This window comes from Cylas formicarius, unplaced genomic scaffold, assembly GCF_029955315.1.
Source record: "Cylas formicarius isolate icCylForm1 unplaced genomic scaffold, icCylForm1.1 PGA_scaffold_2__14_contigs__length_35257938, whole genome shotgun sequence".
Lineage (NCBI taxonomy): Eukaryota > Metazoa > Arthropoda > Insecta > Coleoptera > Brentidae > Cylas > Cylas formicarius.
In genome coordinates this window covers 29,860,044-29,877,139 of record NW_026844319.1, presented here as the reverse complement: position 1 = coordinate 29,877,139, position 17,096 = coordinate 29,860,044, and the positions used below count along the sequence as shown (strand labels likewise).

Here is a 17,096-nt window from a genome sequence, read left to right as displayed (position 1 = left end):
AACGATCAATTATCATATAATCAATCAATATATAGTAGCAGGTAGTTTGTAAATATTACATTTGATAAAGACACGGTGTTGTCGAAACAATTGTCATTTGAAAATATATAATTTCGTGAAAATCTGAACTTTTAGTTCTAATTTATTTTTTTAAATATCTATCGCACAAAAAATTCTATTCGTTGAATCTCAGAGGAAACTCTCCCTTGAATCGAACACTTTCTTGTGTCACCTGATATATCTAAGAAGTGCTGGGGAAAGAAGACTGTATAAACGTAAAGGTTGCGATTTTGGCTCACTGCGTATACAAAACGCGTCAGCCGGGCCTTAAATTAAACGCACTTTTTTATTTAAAAGATCGATCGATACGCTTGACAAGCTAGGCACGTAACTAATACAGTGTTCTGTGCCGTTAACACCGAAAGTCGGGTAATTGTGACCGGAAGCCGGCTCTCCGGGTAAGGTGTGGGAGTTTCCGGGGTGCCGGAGCCCGAAGGAGTACATCCAAGCACAGGCGAATTACATTCGACATTGCTAATTTATTTTTGATTGAGCGTATCGCTCGCATGTCCACTTCCTCGGGATATTCCGGTAAGTTTTGCGAATTAATACAAAAACAACGCTAATTTTCCTGCACTTTTTAATGAAACCTATCGGTACACGTGCAAAAACTCGGATTGGAAAAGTTTCCGGCCTGACCGAGAAAAACGGATGTTTAGAAAAAAATTGTTGCTTTATTTATACAGGGTGTTCGGAAATTGAATTCGGCAACGGAAGAATAAAAAAGTCGATTTGTTTTTTGCAATCCACTGTTTTGACTGGTCCTCATTTTCACGAGTGTAGTGATGAACCCAAGTCTCATCAACATTTATGTTGTTTTTTTTTTTTCGAATAGAGCATTAGCAATCGCGATACCCACCTTGCACACAGCTTTTCCATATTCAAATAGTTGTCTGTCGCCTCGACCCACTGCTCAAGAGTTGAATATGATGGAGAGGAGTCCCTTGGTGTTGAAACCATCTCTTCTTTAATTTGTTTTGGTGTAAAACCTTTCAAATAGAAGTATTTTATGACAGCATCTTCTTCCAATTTTTCCATAATAATAAGAATAATAATTATAAGCCTCGACGCTGGCCCGACGCTTCACAGATGCCGCCGTTAGTGACTTCACCTTTTGGTTGCGATAAAGGCCGTTTGTCTAGGGTCGCAACCAGAACGTAATAAACCAAAAATGAAGGAAAATATGTGTCAATGAATAAAAAACTTTTTACGATTTTTTGGTTTCGTAGGCACTTTAAAAATAACAATACGCATACGTGTTCTGTAATATTTAATTATTTTATATACATATGAAACATTTTATATTAATATTTAAGAACTACATTTAATGTTTTAAATAAACGGCCATTTTCTTTTGAATTTTTTTAGTATGCCAATACGCATCTCTTACTTTCGCTTGTATTTTAACCATTTCTTCCCCGTGATACATAAAAAATTTCTCTAGCAGCTTATTTGAATATAGGGCTTGTTGAATGATTGATGGTGGTCCCAGATCAACTTCTTCATCTTCTTCTTAGTGCTCTTCCTCACCCTTTCTTGCTTGTTGTAATATGGCTTCCTCTGTCACATCTGCTGTTGTAGGCAAATCCTAATCTATCACCATAAAATCCTCACTTGTAAACGTAATTGTTGTTTGAAACTGCTGTTCGCATTCTATCTCGGTAATAAGCCCTGCATGAAAATAGGAGTGTTAAATTGTTTCTGCTGTCACCTCTTTTCAAGCTTTGCTGATAAAGTTGACAGCATCCAGCATATTAATGGAAAATTTGTATTCAGACTCGATCATTTGGCAGCTATTAACACTGTTATACGTTCTGTAGATAGTTTTTCATTGTCATTTTGTAAAAAATACCAGTTTCGTCAGCATTGAAAATGTCGTCAGCAGGATACTTTTCTGGTAGTTTTGGCCACGTTTTCTGCAGCCAGTCGTTAGTGACGTTTCTGTCGACATCACGGGCTTCGCCACTTATCTGTCAATAATTTATGCCATGTCTCTGTTTGAACTTCCCCAACCATCCTTCCAAGCTGTTCGGCAAACTTTTCTGCTTTTAGTTTTAGTGGTACATTTTTAAGACGTTAGTTTTATGTTATATTAGTTTTATATATTAGTTATTTATATTTATACTTATTCAACTAAGTCTGTGGTATGGGTAAAAAATTATAGGTTCTCTGAAGAACGGATTTAATAATAAAGGAGTACCTCTGGCTTTATATAAAATAAAATTGATGATCATAATCGTTCACATTTTTGAATTTTTGTTCATTTCGAGCTTAAGAACAATCTTACCTACGTATCTACCTACCTACACCCTTAGCATAATTACATCAGGCTCTTTTAGAAACTGACTTTTTAATAGGTGACTAGATTACTATAATTGGCAGAAATCTAGCGTTAAGGAACTAAGAAAATCATTAATGTTGTCGACTATGTCCGCATCAATCTAACTTGGATATTAGTTAAACATAGGTACAGTGAATTCTGAAAGGCTACTATCTACACCCTTATCCTACCGTATCTATTCTCGTTCTTCGCTTGCATGTGAACCAGGCGAATAGGAATTCAATAAAAGATGTTTTGCGTCAAGTTCGAAGAATACCATTTCACAAGCGAGAAACCCTATCGACATACGAGGGGGCGGTCAAAAGTATTTGAAACGTCTTACACCAAAACAAATTAAAGAGACGGATTCGACACTAGGAGACTTCTATCCATCATATTCAACTAAGCAGTGGGTTTCTGAATTTTGAAAAGGTCGTGTGAGCATCATAGACTTGCAAGTTGAAAGTGCATGAGATAGCTGCTACCTGTAGGTCGTCAGCTGACCGTGTCCCAACCATTTAAGCATGGAAAAGCTGTGTGCAAGGTGGGTACCGCTTTTGCTAATGCTCGATAACTGTTGATGAGACTTGGGTCCATCACTACACTCCCGAAAATGAGGAACAGTGAAAACAGTGGAACCAACTGCAAAGAAAGAAATTGTATACATCCATTACCTTGAAAAAGGTAACTTATTTTCCAATATTCCATCTATGGATGTGATAGATTTAGTAGATTTCATCCTAACTTGAAAACAGATTAGCCCATTGGTGAAACAAGATTTATTAGATTGCTTAATATTATCTTTAGACCAAAATTATTTTGAATTTAATTGACAGATTTGCATCTCTAAGGAAGGTTTGATTATGGGAAACCCACTTAGTCCTTTGTTAGCAGAGATTTTTATGGATAATTTGTAAAATATCATACTAGAACATCCTTTAAGTAAAAGTTTTCTATGGTGGTATAGATACAATGGACGATGTCTTTGCTTGCTTTGTAGGAACGGACAGACAATTGAATTCTTTTTAAAATTACATTAACTTATTACATAATCGTATAAAATTCGCTATCGAGATCGAAGAGGATAACTCTATTAATTTTTTAGACTTAACTATTACGAGATTAACAAAATGAGACATTCAAATGTATTGCTTAACGATCAATTACCTTCCTGCTCTCCAGACTTAGCCTCCGGCGACAATTACCTGTTTCCCAACCTCAAAAAGTGGCGGTAAAAGATTTAAGAGCAACATAGAACTTGTCGAAGCTGTAAATCAGTATTTTGGCTATTTTTTCCAATATTGGTTTTAGAAAATCGTTATGTTTCGTGGGCGGTCCTTTACTGCTAAACAGAGTTTCATTAAAGAGAAAGCATTTATCTCTTTAATTAATTATTAATCATTAAAACAAAGTCGTCCAAAAGGGGTCATACTACGAAGTTTGAAGCAGAAACTTGCCCGTCAGTAAACCCAAATAGGCTGTGGAATTACTAGCCTTTAGGTTGGGCATGGAAAAAGTGAAAAGGGTAATTTTGATTGAGTTCTGGAATCGGAGATTTTTTTGAAGCAGAAGCATCTAACGCTTCGATGCGTTTCGAAAGAAAGTGCGCTCGCACAAAAATGTGGACCGTGTCGGCCAATTAATAACGGTAATTACATCTTGATGGCGTATAAAAAAGAAATTGGATTTTACATTTTAAATTCGCTAAGGCCGCGTACACACGTACACCAACTATGGTCAAAATCAATCTCCTCCGATTTCTTATTTCGAACAACTTGTGTGCCTTAAAATCGTGACGCGTGTATAGTGCATTCACAAATAATAATTAAAAAATCAGCAATGTAAATAATGTGGTGCACATTTTAACCGTGCACGAAAAGTGTATAATTAATTTTTTCTACTCCCGTCTGTAAAATTCCTAATTACGTACCGATCTAGTGTGCGGGAAGCGTCACTTTACCACGTCAGTTTCGTTTTCCACGAATCCGCTTCCACTTCGGACATTTTCGGGATTTTACCGCAGCAATCGGATGGTTTTGGAGATATTTACCACGCTTTGAATTTTGACGTTTGTCAATTCTGACAGTCATGTACCCAAAAAACTAACGGTCGTAGAAAAATTGTAGAATGCAACACGTTCGGTTAGCTTTTTAACTCACTTGTTTTATTAAACACTCGCTCCGCTCGTGTCAAATAAACTCGTGAGTCAAATGCCGTTTACCGCACTGGTTGCATAATACACTATAATTAAATGGAAGCTATCTACTCTTATACATAATAATAAACACATTCATATTATTCAGTCAACCCAGTTAACTATAATGGGTTTAACAATAAGATTGAAAGAGGCGTAAGACTTTTAAGAATGGTTTTAAGTCATTTTGATAGCGCTGGTGATGTCCGGGAACATAATCCACAGAATTCAGAAACATTGTAAAATGGCTTTCAACAGCAAATCATTCAGTAACATCAGAAGATTTCCTACAAGGTAAGTGTTATAAAGAAAAGTTTGAAGTTTCGGTAAAATGATATTTAATTTTTTTGTATTATTTCAGTCCGTTAAAAAATAAGTTCACAGAAGGGAAAAAACTAAATACGTAAATACATTTTTATAAAAAAATATTACCTTGCTTCTTCTCATTGTTAGTTGTTAATTAATAACGAAGAAGAAATTTTCGACAAGCTCATACAGTGAAAAAAAAAACAGATTAGTATTTAAGAAAAAGTAAAATTCAAGGAAGAGTTTCTCTTGGATTCAACGATTAGAATTTTTTGTTGAATGGTTTTATTATGATAAAAAATTGATATGCTTTTGGGATACGGGGATACAGTCAAAAGCTAACATAACTATTTGTATGTATAAATACGTCATAAGCTACAAGCACAATTTACCGAAAACTCAGATGAACAAAAGAATAGAAATATTTTTTTTCTTTTCGGATGTGTCATTTTTTGGGATAATTAAACACAATATTGTGAAAAAAAAGAATAGATTTGAAAGTAGTGTATCAATGTGTTTTACTGTAAGACAAATTTAACATTGACACAAATAACCATATTTATTTATTTTGGAACTGGAGTTTTGTATTTATTTGAACTAAATAAGTGCAATAGATATTTTCTTAATAACCAATTTAATTTAAAATGAAACTTTAATAGAGTGTTTTCAAAATGTCCTCCATCTTTTATATGACACTCCCTGGCATTACATTCAAATTCAAATGCAGCCGATATTCTCCGCTGTAATTCTTGCAGGAGTTACATAAACACGGTCTTTCACGGACCCCCAAACGAAAAAATCTTACGGTGTCAAGTCCGGTGACCGTGGGGGGTCAGTTGACTGGACCGTGTGTTGAGATTAGAATATCCCTATAAACATCACGTAGATGTTCAGTGACATCTCTAAAATCCATCCAACAGCCCCAACTTAACTTTAATGGATTTTTTCTTTTTGGGACACATAAAAAATCACGTGCACCGAACTCTTTGTAATAATGTCGTGGAACTTCGGCAAAAGATTTCAGAGACAACCAATCCGGAAACGTTACTAAATGCAAGACATCATACAATTAGAATGTATAAGAAATGTGTTCAGGAATATGGTGATCACATACAGCAGTATTTAGATTAGTTGTAGAGTTTTTTACTTTAGTGTGTCTTGTCATTTTTAGTGTTTTTGTTCTACTTTAATTTGTAAATTTATCAACAATGAGTTGATTAAAATATAGTATAATAAAAATGAAAAATAAATATAAAAATATAAACACATATATAATAAACAGGGTCAGAAAATTGATAGTGTTTTGTTTTATACGTCGCTGCTAGCCCTACATTTTGGTTTTTGGTTTACTTTGATATCTGTAAAAACAAAAAAGTTACAGCCAATTAACAAGTTAACAAGATAAATTAAACATTAATAAGTGTTTATAATGTTTGTATTACCTATATATTTTTATATAATATAATGACCGGAAATATTTGGTTTTTTATTTACAGAATTATATCTCTCGTTGCCACTGTTTTCTAATTTCCAACGTCCCGGTGCTCTTCAATCCACTGCGCGCCGTAAAAAGAAGAAAGCCGAACGAGAAACGTCAAATATGAATCGGTCACTGAGAGAAAGGCTTGTCTTGGCCGCGTTTATAGAAGAAAAGCGTAGGAAAAGGCGTATGCGTGCGGCCAAATAGCCGTTAACGCGTGGAAAAGCGATAAACCATGGTTTCCTTTGTTCTTCGCGCTCCATACGTCACTGGACGCATTGACGTCACCGAGCCGGCGTACCCCTGCCCGCAACAAAGTCGGCCTTGGACCGAGACGGCTCCCCCGAAGAAATGTTATTCTTGGCGTGATCGAGCTCGAGCCGTTGACTTTGAGTAGTCCAGTGCGCGACGAAGACGCGTTCGCGTCCGAGATTTATGCTTCGCTATCGGTTATTAAAAAAAAAACATAGCCGAAATCGGCCGTCGTGATTAATAGCGAGACGAAGGTAACTACTTAGTCGGAGACATAGGAAAACGCCACCATCGCCGGCTGCGTATGCGTTTTTTAAGCATGCGGACATGACATGTGTGTTTGCGGTGTCTTCTGTGGTGAGTGATATAGACCAGAGACTATGCCGATAACGAGCACGATAAAAACGAATCGCGCAAAAAGGCAGGTTCCGCTTTTGATGACGGCCGCCTTATCGTCAGCCAGTTTCACCGAAATATGCGTCACAGACCACAAAAATCGCATAGTTCGATCCGATCCGTACCGTATTGGTATTGCGCAATAAATTTCATATGTTTCATTCAAAATACGATAAAATTTCGACAATGAACTTTCCTTGCATTGCTGGTTGCCTGCTTTCGTGATTGGGGATCCGTATTTAATATAGAAAGTGCACTTTTTATGGAACGTTTAGGAGAAGCGACGTGAAATGAAAGCGCTGTTTTTATTAATAACGATGTAAACCTAGTTCGGCTGCAAATACTTATTCGTTGATTCGTGATCTTTGATCAATTAATCTATATAATACACCTTTATGACAATAAGGTGCAAGAAAAGAACCCTGTTATAAAAAAAACGAGTGTTACACAAGATATTCTATTAAACACATATATAATATATAGGGTCTTCCGTTAAAAAAAAGATGTTTTTTGTTTTATGCGCAACTTGGGTACTAACCCTACACTTTGTTTTTCTGTTTATCTTGATATCTCTTAAAACAAAACAGTGTTAGCCAACTAAAATGTTATCAAGTTGCAATATATATAAAAATCAATTGAAAATTTGAGGTTATTGCGTTACTTTTACTGCCGTTTAAGTGAGGATCATTGGACTGGAACAACAACGGAGTTGCAATTTTTATGTTAAAAAAAAAACAGTCATGTTATCTCTACGTGACGTCAGAGGATCTAGGTGCGATGTCATTTTCTGACGTACGCACAACTTATGAGAGTCTATCGTCTATCTTTCTACATGTTTTGAATGGAATAGATCGATTGGTAGCGATAGCGTCGGTTTAAAACAACGAGTTCGATCGATTTTTCAAAATGTTTCGTTTGTTTGGTTTCAGTGCCGGCGGAGATCGCTTCGTTGCACCGATCCCTCTCGAAAGAAGACTGGGTACTGCTGGACGCGATGGGCACATGCCCGACCCCACAATGTTCCGGCAAATTTCTCACCATGCACAAAAGACGTCGCAAAAAACTCACCACCAGGTCTTTATCGCAGGACCACGCTATGCTTGATGATATTCATCACGGAATGGTTCAGGTTAGTGTCGAATCGTTAGGGTAAAGCAGATAGCTACTAAAACAGTATGTAAATTTTTTTCAACGTGCGCTTGCTCGTGATTTAAATTTTTATTTTTAACCAATGACAGCTCTAATTACAAATTCTGACGTGGGACCCATAAGAACTTGCGGCTTGCAACAAACATGGCCGCTGACAGATCGTCGATGTTTGGATGCGCGATTTTTAAGGCTGTATTTTCCCAAAACATGTCGAAGTACTTTTAAATTGTCAGGCAAAAAAGGAATTAAGCTCTGAAAAAGCAATGCAGTTTGTTCTTCAAGCCTTGTAAGCGAATTTTTTTTGGTTGTAAATCGGCGCAAAGCGTTATTTTTCATAAACTCATAGGTTTAACCCATATAGCTACCTGACATATAGAGGCCCTGCCTATGCTAAAAGTACAGGAACTCGTGAAGCAACTACACTCGAAACTCTATATAGCGAAATTGAAGGGGCTACTTTTTTTTGTTATAAAAAGTTATAGACTAGCTTTCTTTTTTCTCTCCCACTCATATTGGCAGCTACTAACACTGTTATACGTTCTTTAGAAAGTTTTCAACCCACACTGGCGTCATTTTGTAAAAAAAAAACCAGTTTCGTCAGCATTAAAAATGTCGTCAGCAGGGTACTTTCTGCTAGTTTTGGCCACGTCTTCTCCAGCCAATCGTTAGTAACGTTTCTGTTGACATCACGGACTTCGCCACTTATCTGTCCATAATTTATACCATGTCTCTGTTTGAACTACCCCAACCATTCTTCCGAAGCCTTAAAATCGATAATGCCAAGCTGTTCAGTAAACTTTTCTGCTTTTAGTTTTACAATAGGTCCAGAGAGTCGTAAGACGTTGCTATTGGAACCGCTGCAACATTGCCGTATCCAAATCTTCAAATTTGGGATAGAAATAGGGGGAAAATTATTATACAACGAAAAAGCAGAAGCATAAAGCGTATATTATTTATTTGTGATATTTTTACGTTGTGCTTTTTGTGTTGGCCGCAACAAAAAAGATTTTAAAAAATCGGAGTTTGATTTAAATCATGACTCACTTGATAAAAATCAGCCCAACCGTGGAAGTAACCATCGCATATTTATATTTTTAATTTTGTTGGGCTGATGATGCCTTTTTAGGCACAACACGTCACCCGTTTTAACAAAAGTTGCTAAATTTAACCTCAGGGTCCGAGAGAATAGGATGAAATTTTCTATGCGGAAAGTGCGTTGATGTTTTTTCGCTAAAACTCGACACATTGGCGAAGTGTGATGTTTCGACGCTTTCCAGAAAATCCTGGACCGTAGCAGCGCATGGGCGTTCAACGCTTTCACGCTAGAGACCGTTGCCGGTGGACGATCACTGCCGGTACTATGCGTACACCTTTTCCATTGGTACGGTCTGTTTGATTACTTCCAGTTGGATGTCGTGCGCGTATGGAAACTATTTAGTAAGTGCTTCGTCAGCGTCGGAACCGCTGTGTCTATATCCTGGTTTAACCGTTTGCAGCTCTTATAGAGGAGGGTTATCATAGTACCAACCCCTATCATAACTCTATCCACGCGACTGACGTAACTCAAGCAATGCATTGTTTTTTACAGGAGGAAAAGGTTAGTATTTATTAGCGTTAGTATGGCGTTGTTTGTTATCAAAATTTCGTTAAAAAACGGCGTTACAAATACATTTCAATTCAAACGTACGAAACTTGATAAGTCGCTTGGTACCACCACCAAAGGGAACACAACTAGCTTCACCCCCAAAATAAATAAAAATCGGACCAAATAAAATAAAACGGACATTTTATCATTCTATCCTTTTTGTTGATATCTAAAAGTGTATTTGGATAGCCTCATAAATAAAAACTATTTTGAATATCAAATGAAATAACGTTTTCAATCAAAGAATGTCACATACTCTTTATTGCTTTGTATTCAACTTGCTGACGTTTCGGCAATCACCCTGTTGGCTTCGTCAGCGCTCGCTTCATCACAAAATAAACTTCGCTACAACCTTCCAAAGCAACTCCACACTTACCACTGTTGTCTTTCCTGACATTCAAAACAGCACTGACGGCATATCAAAAGGTCTGGAGGAATATAACGTCAAAACTAGATCAAATGGCCTTGAGACTGAAATTCTTGCACGTTGTCATTTCTTCTACAAACCAAAACTCCGAGAATAAGCAACAAAATCATCTTAACGGCGATTCATACACTAGATAACCAGAATTATTGTTTTTATAACCGACCCCGTGATTAACTTTGCTTACTGTTTATTACTCAAAAACCGCAGTCAATTATAGAACAAACTGCCGAGCAGACCCTTACTCGTAACCATTCCAGGACCGTCCTAGGAATTTATCTACCTACACTAATAAGCGGAATATAAGTGTTTTCTCAATCTTTTTCACCGTGCAATTCTTAAAACATGTTCTATTTCATTACATTTCTAATATACAAAATATTAAATATAATAATAATAAATCATCAATTACTTAAAAAATCGTCACTATCGCTACTGTCGTCACTAATCGTTTTCGATAAATATTCTTGCGCTATCGAATCGAATTAAAAAAGACTGTTGTTAACTAAAGTCGTGCTTTTAAAAGGGCAATAATGTCCAATTTTTGCAGTGAAGTAACAATATCTGTATTGAATCTGAGAAAAACTGGACCATTTTAGCTCAAACAAAAAATTTTTACCTATTAATATTATATTTACTATAATATCGTAGAACGTATAAAAATCGAACGTCAATTTGGTATGAGCATATTACCTTATTACGTTATTTAAGGTGCAACCAATCACGTTCTATGTTTGTCAAATGTCAAAGCTCCCAGTTTATGCTGTGCCTTAGGTGCGGCTCACCTCCAAAAGCTGAAGTTGGTTTATGTTTAATTAAACCCGGCAGTGATCGGTGTGTCTTTCATCGAATTTAAAAGTTCAAAAACACAGCGACTCAAATCACGATGTAAACAATAAACGAGACTTGCCGTTTCTGTACTAACAACAGCGTTAGAACAGAAATAAAACACCTTGTCTCTGCTCTTCTCTCTAATAATTTCCACATTAAAGATATTAAGCGTCCCATCACATAATACACTTCACTCTCAAAATCAGTGACCACATATCAAAAGCTATAAAGAAATATAGCGTCAATACCAGATTTACCGCTTGTCCAAAAATCTCTCAACATTTTCAATCCGTCAAAGACAAAATTCCATTCGAAATGCCAGGAGTTTGCAACATTCCAAGCATATGCGGCAAAGAATACATTGGAGAGACCGGACGAAAAATATCAACTAACACATTCACGAAACCGGGAATAAAATTTTATTCTATAAAACTAAAATTCTTACATGTAATCAATTCTTCCACCAACGAAAAATCCGAGAGTCTATAGAAATCTACAAGCAACCTAAAAATCTTAACCGCGACTCAGGTCTCTACCTGTCACCAGTATGGGAATCAGTCATCCGAGACGGTGTTTATCTCCTCATTTAGCTCCGCCCCCCCAAACAATATAAAATCAGGTGCACAGTAAAATGTGAGCCAGTTTCAGTAAAGCTCTAGTTCGAGTCAAGAAAAACCGACGCAGGCGTTTTATAAAAAGAATTTCAGTAGCTTGAACATGAAACGATTATCCAATCTTAAGTTGGGCTCAAAATCGTGATTCTAAAAAGGCAATTTTGTTTGTTTTTTTCCAAGGACTTCACAATACGTGAACCTATAGGTTACTGAAACTGAGAAAAATAAAATTTTCTGCAGTATGAAAGAACAGAATTGCCTTTGTGTATTTTTTATTTTTAAACAATTAAGATCGGATTGTTACCTATTTAATAATATTAATTTTACTATAATAATATCGTAGACCATATCTCCTATAAACAAATAAAATACGGCCATAGATAAAAAGGGGAGGTCAATTTGGTTCGTTAAGGTTCAGCCAATTGTGTTCTACGCTTGTCAAATGTCAAAGCTTGTAGTTACCGTGTGTAAGTAAACAGGTAGACAATTACATTGAAATAAAACAAGTTTCCTATTGTTTCGTCGGTTCGTTTTGATCCGATTTTGTTCTCCTTTCAGAATATCGTAAAACTCCTTACAAGTGCAACGATAATGGTCCTTTATTTCGTCAACCTTGATGTAGTCAGCGGTCGTGCAGCTGCGCACCTAGAAATTATTTCCGCATTGTCACGTTCGCGTTTGATCTGCACATTTCAAAAAGAGCTTGAAAGCCAAACTGCTAAAAAAAAAATATTTTTTTCAAATTCATTTGCGTATTAAAAAAATTGCGAAATTCTCATCAGAAATTTTAGAGATGATCTGTAAAATTAGATGAGTATAGTGCATTTACATATAAATGATTTTGGTCTGAATGATATAAATATATAATATATATGTACGCAAGGCAAAATTAATATTTTAAAACTTGTCTTGTTAAACTTTTGGCTTTTTATTAAATTAATTAATTGTACACCTTTTGTGACGGTATTATTCTTTTGTTCATAAAGCTCGAACCGTTTATTTGTGAGAGCGCTATACACCGTATCTTTCTCATTCGGCCTCCCCACCCGTCGCAGACACTGCATTTTGTACGGTTTTTGGTGTTGGGTGTATTATTATCTCAGGAAAACCTCCTTGTGGGCACATTAGATAGATTTTTGACTAAATAATACCCGGTTTAATCATTGAAATGAAAAAAATCCTGAATTTTGCATACAAATGATATCAAATTTTTAAAAATTAACAGAACCACCATCATTTGTGGCTGTTGCATGGCTCATCAACATCATCGCTCTCTGGGTAACTTCTAGTAGTGAAAATTTGACAGGTCTACAATAACGAATAGTTGAAGTTTGATTTTCTCTATAAATTGTTTTATATTCGGATTGTATACCCATGGAAACAATGTTTCGCATCTACATTCATGTCGAATATTTGCATCCGAAAATGTTTGGTTCTCTTCTTCTTTGAATCAATGAATAAAAAATATTTGGTTATATATTTATACTTCTTTTTCTTTTTGAACGGCGTGGTCTACCTTTATTTTGGTCTTCGTCTCATCTACGGTAATAGAATCATTATTAGAGTAGCATTATATTTTGTGCTGGCCAATCAACGAATATGGCGGGTAAATATTTGCACCTCTTTGCATAGTAATGTAATATTTTTTACTTAAATTAATATCAAACATAAACGAATAAGGTTTTGGTAGTGAATAAGGTTTAAATTGCTCAAAACATCTTTACTACTTCTGCAGTGTTCCTCATTCTCGGTAAAGGATTTTTCCAAGTCAAATTCGTGTGCAAGCCAAAATTTACATCTTGTAAGAACTCTATTGTTAATACGTTTGCGTTTTGACTTTACATTTTTAACGAAATTGACATTATTGCTTAAACTAAAAGTAAAATAAAAAAAAGGTGAAAAAAGTAGCGGACAGCGGATAAGGCCACCATATGGGGACGATCTAGTTATGCAGTCAGGGTTTCGTCTTAAAAAAAAACTCTCCGAATTCTTCTTGGTTTGCACTGTAGAGAATCTTGTAAAACACATTTTCCCAGTATTCATATAATGACTTTACCATCTACTTTCATAATAGCCAGTTAATGATTCCCTGATACCGTCTTAATTAGCTGTCTTAATTAGAAATTCTTGAAATTGCCGTGTCCTCCCAGAATATTGGCGATCAGTCCCATGATCTTCACATTGTCCGCTGCAGATCTAATCTTCTTTTAATTGTATTAAGTATCTCTTTTTCTTTGTTCATATGTTGCAGAACCGCTTGATTCGTCACTCTGTCCACCTAGGATTCTTCGGGAAGCCCACAAATCGAAATCCTCCTACATATTGTTTCAATAACAGTCCCATATCGTACAATAATATATCAAAAAGAGTTTATTATTAAGGAAATTCTTTAGGCTGTGTTGGTTAACACATTTTGATTGTTCTTAAAAGATGTTCTTGCTTGCTCTATTCGGTTTTTGCTTTCTTGTGTTTTCATTCACCCAGCACCCCAAATACTTGTATGTTTATATTCTCTCCACTGTTTCCCAATTTACGCTGATGTCCGTTAAGTTATTAGTTATGTTTTTGTGATGCCTATGCATTTGGTTTTCGTTATAATTAAGCGTAGACCCATTTGTTGGCAATGGGCTGATAAAAGTAGCTGCAAATCATCTTTATCTGTTGCCACTACAACCACACCTTTCAATAACAATGAGGCCGAAAGCAATCCCACACTTGCCACTGTTGTTTTCCTTACCTTCAAAACGCCACCGACCACATATCAAAAGTTTTAAAGAAATATAAGACCAAAACCAGATTCACCATTTATCCGAAAATCTCTCAACATCTTCGATCCGTCAAAGACAAAACTCCATGTTAGGTGCCAGGAGTTTACAGCACACATTGGAGAAACTGGACGCAAAATATCGGCTAGACTCAAAGAACATGAAAGAGCCTTAACGCTGAGACAAACTCATCAGCAGATAAAACTAAAATTCTACCATGTAATCAATTCTTCTACCAACGAAAAATCCGAGGGTCTATAAAAATCTATAAGCAACCTGACAATGTTAACCGCGACTCAGAACTCTACCTGTCACCAATATGGGAATCAATCATACGGGACGGTGTTTATGGCCCTCATTTAGCTCCGCTCAGAGTAAAATGCGAGCCAGTTTCAGTGAAGCTCTGAAGAAGCCAACAGGATAATGGGCGAAACGTTAGCTAGGTCGACTCAACAAAAACTGCCGCAGAAGGAATGCAGAAGTTTTGCAATTAATACACTCCATTTCGTAGATTTCAGAATTTATTTTTGTCCACTTATTTTCCATACGCCGCCATCTTCGTTAACGTTGCTGTTATTTTCGCAGATCAAGCAATACATCACGCCACTCGAAATAATGGCTTCACTCATTGGTGCTGTCGCTCACGATCTGGATCATCCTGGTGTTAATCAACATTTCTTAGTCACCACTTCGAATCATTTAGCTATTTTATATCAAGTAAGTTAAGCCGTCCGTCCATAAAAACTCCCCTGACAGCGCGGCTTCGCAGAATATGTCGGTATTGGAGAACCACCATTGGCGATCTGCGGTGGGTTGTCTCTTGGAAAGCGGCGTAGCCGATCAACTGAAGCCCTACCGTGCCGACCTCGAGCAGCAGATCCGCGATCTCATCCTGGCGACCGACATCACCAGACAGGAGGAGTTCCTCACGAAATTCAGGGTAAGATATATCGATATCGGGACTAGCATGAGTCAAGTCGTTGTTTTGTCGACTTTTTTACACGATGTCGACGAAGCTTTAATGACACATTGTATGGCCTTTTTGATCAAAATGTAGCTCTGTTTAAAAATTACACTCATAAATATCCTGCTTGGTACACATCTCGGTTAATAAAAGATATAAAACAAAAAGCAAAAATACAAGAAAACTGATGTTAGGACCCACTTAGTCGAGTTTCAAAGACTGAGATGTATTATTAGACTGCTTATGGCGTTTACCTTGGCGCAGTGCAACAAGATGTTTCATAAATCCACCCGAATCCCCGGTAACATGGTTTTCGACGGCAATGTCCTTGATGATTCCCTTTCTATTGTGGAAGCGTTTGCTACCTTTTTTTAGAGTGTATTTCTCCCTTCTGGTCTTGAGTGCACTCTTTGTGACGTAGTAGATTTAAACTCAAGCACTATAAATTAAATTTCTATCCAATTACTGAGAATGAAATAATATAGGCCGCAAAGAAATTAAAAAATAATATGACCCCAGGACCCGATGGAATTCCTTTTTTTTTAGTAAAAGATTGTATTAGTGTCTTTTCCAAGCCTTTACTTAAAATAGTTAACCTTGCGCTCTCCTCCAAAATTTATCCGCGATGTTGGAAAGAATCCAGGGTATGTCCAATTTTTAAAAGTCTTATGCAATTTTTCTAAAATTCTTGAGGTCGTTTTGTATATTCGTATTTTTAACTCTGTCAGAAGCATTATCTCTGCAAGTCATCACGGATTTTATAACTTCCTCTCTACAGTTACTAATTTGGAACAGTTTACGGAGTATGCAGCAAGGGTGCTTGACAGTCAATGACAAGTAGATGTAATGGGTATTTTTTTTTCAATGTATAGAACTTTAATTTGGCATTACTGTTTACCGATTTAACAACTGTCCAGTGATTTATTCTCAGTTTGGTTTGGCAATTCATCATGAGTAGACTCACGCCTGAACAACGCTTGCAAATATTGCAATTTTATTTCGAAAATAATGGTTCTGTGCGGAATACGTATCGCGCACTACGTCCATTTTATCGTCGACAAAATCGTCCATCAGAGCAGTTAATTCGATTAACCATGGAACGTTTTCGCACCACGTTTACTCTTATTGATAACTCGCATCCCCAGAGACGCCGTACGGTGCGTACAGAAGAAGCTATTGCTGCTGTAGAGCGTAGCATTGAGGAAAACCCGAATGAGTCCATCCGCCATCGAGCACAGGAATTGGATCTGTATCCATCCACTTTATGGAAGATTTTGCGGAAGGATCATCTTGGTTTAAGTGCTTACAAAATCCAATTCGTGCAAGAATTGAAGCCAAAAGATACTCAAATATGGCGTAGATTCGAATGGGCCCAGAACGAGATTGCCGTTGTTCCCGATTTTCATAAGCGAATTTTGTTTAGCGATGAAGCGCACTTCTGGTTGAATGCCTACGTCAACAAACAAAACTGCCGCATTTGGAGCGAAGCTAATCCTCAAGTGTATGTCGAAACACCGTTACATCCAGAAAAACTGACTGTTTGGAGCGCTTTATGGGCTGGTGGAATCATTGGTCCGTACTTCTTCAAAAACGATGATGACCAGAACATTACATTTTCTGTAGATAGGAGATAACAACGCCGTTATTCTGTTATATAGCAGAGCACTTTGATGCGAAGGGGAGCTGGATCGCAATT

At 36.7% G+C, this 17,096-nt stretch overlaps 1 protein-coding gene across 10 annotated transcripts in view; it reads left to right on the top strand.

The window, feature by feature from the left end:
- The window catches only part of LOC132698791 (uncharacterized), a 121,284-nt gene that overhangs the window by 85,622 nt on the left and 18,566 nt on the right, over positions 1-17,096 (top strand). For 9 of the 10 annotated variants that reach the window (XM_060665058.1, XM_060665059.1, XM_060665064.1 and 6 more), the window contains 5 exons: positions 7,938-8,137; positions 9,435-9,594; positions 9,654-9,754; positions 15,022-15,153; positions 15,206-15,376. In XM_060665058.1, coding sequence (XP_060521041.1) covers positions 7,938-8,137; positions 9,435-9,594; positions 9,654-9,754; positions 15,022-15,153; positions 15,206-15,376 — 764 coding nt within the window. Of the gene's footprint in view, positions 1-6,788; positions 6,970-7,937; positions 8,138-9,434; positions 9,595-9,653; positions 9,755-15,021; positions 15,154-15,205; positions 15,377-17,096 lie in introns of those variants that run through there. The other variant, XM_060665062.1, reaches the window with a different exon arrangement.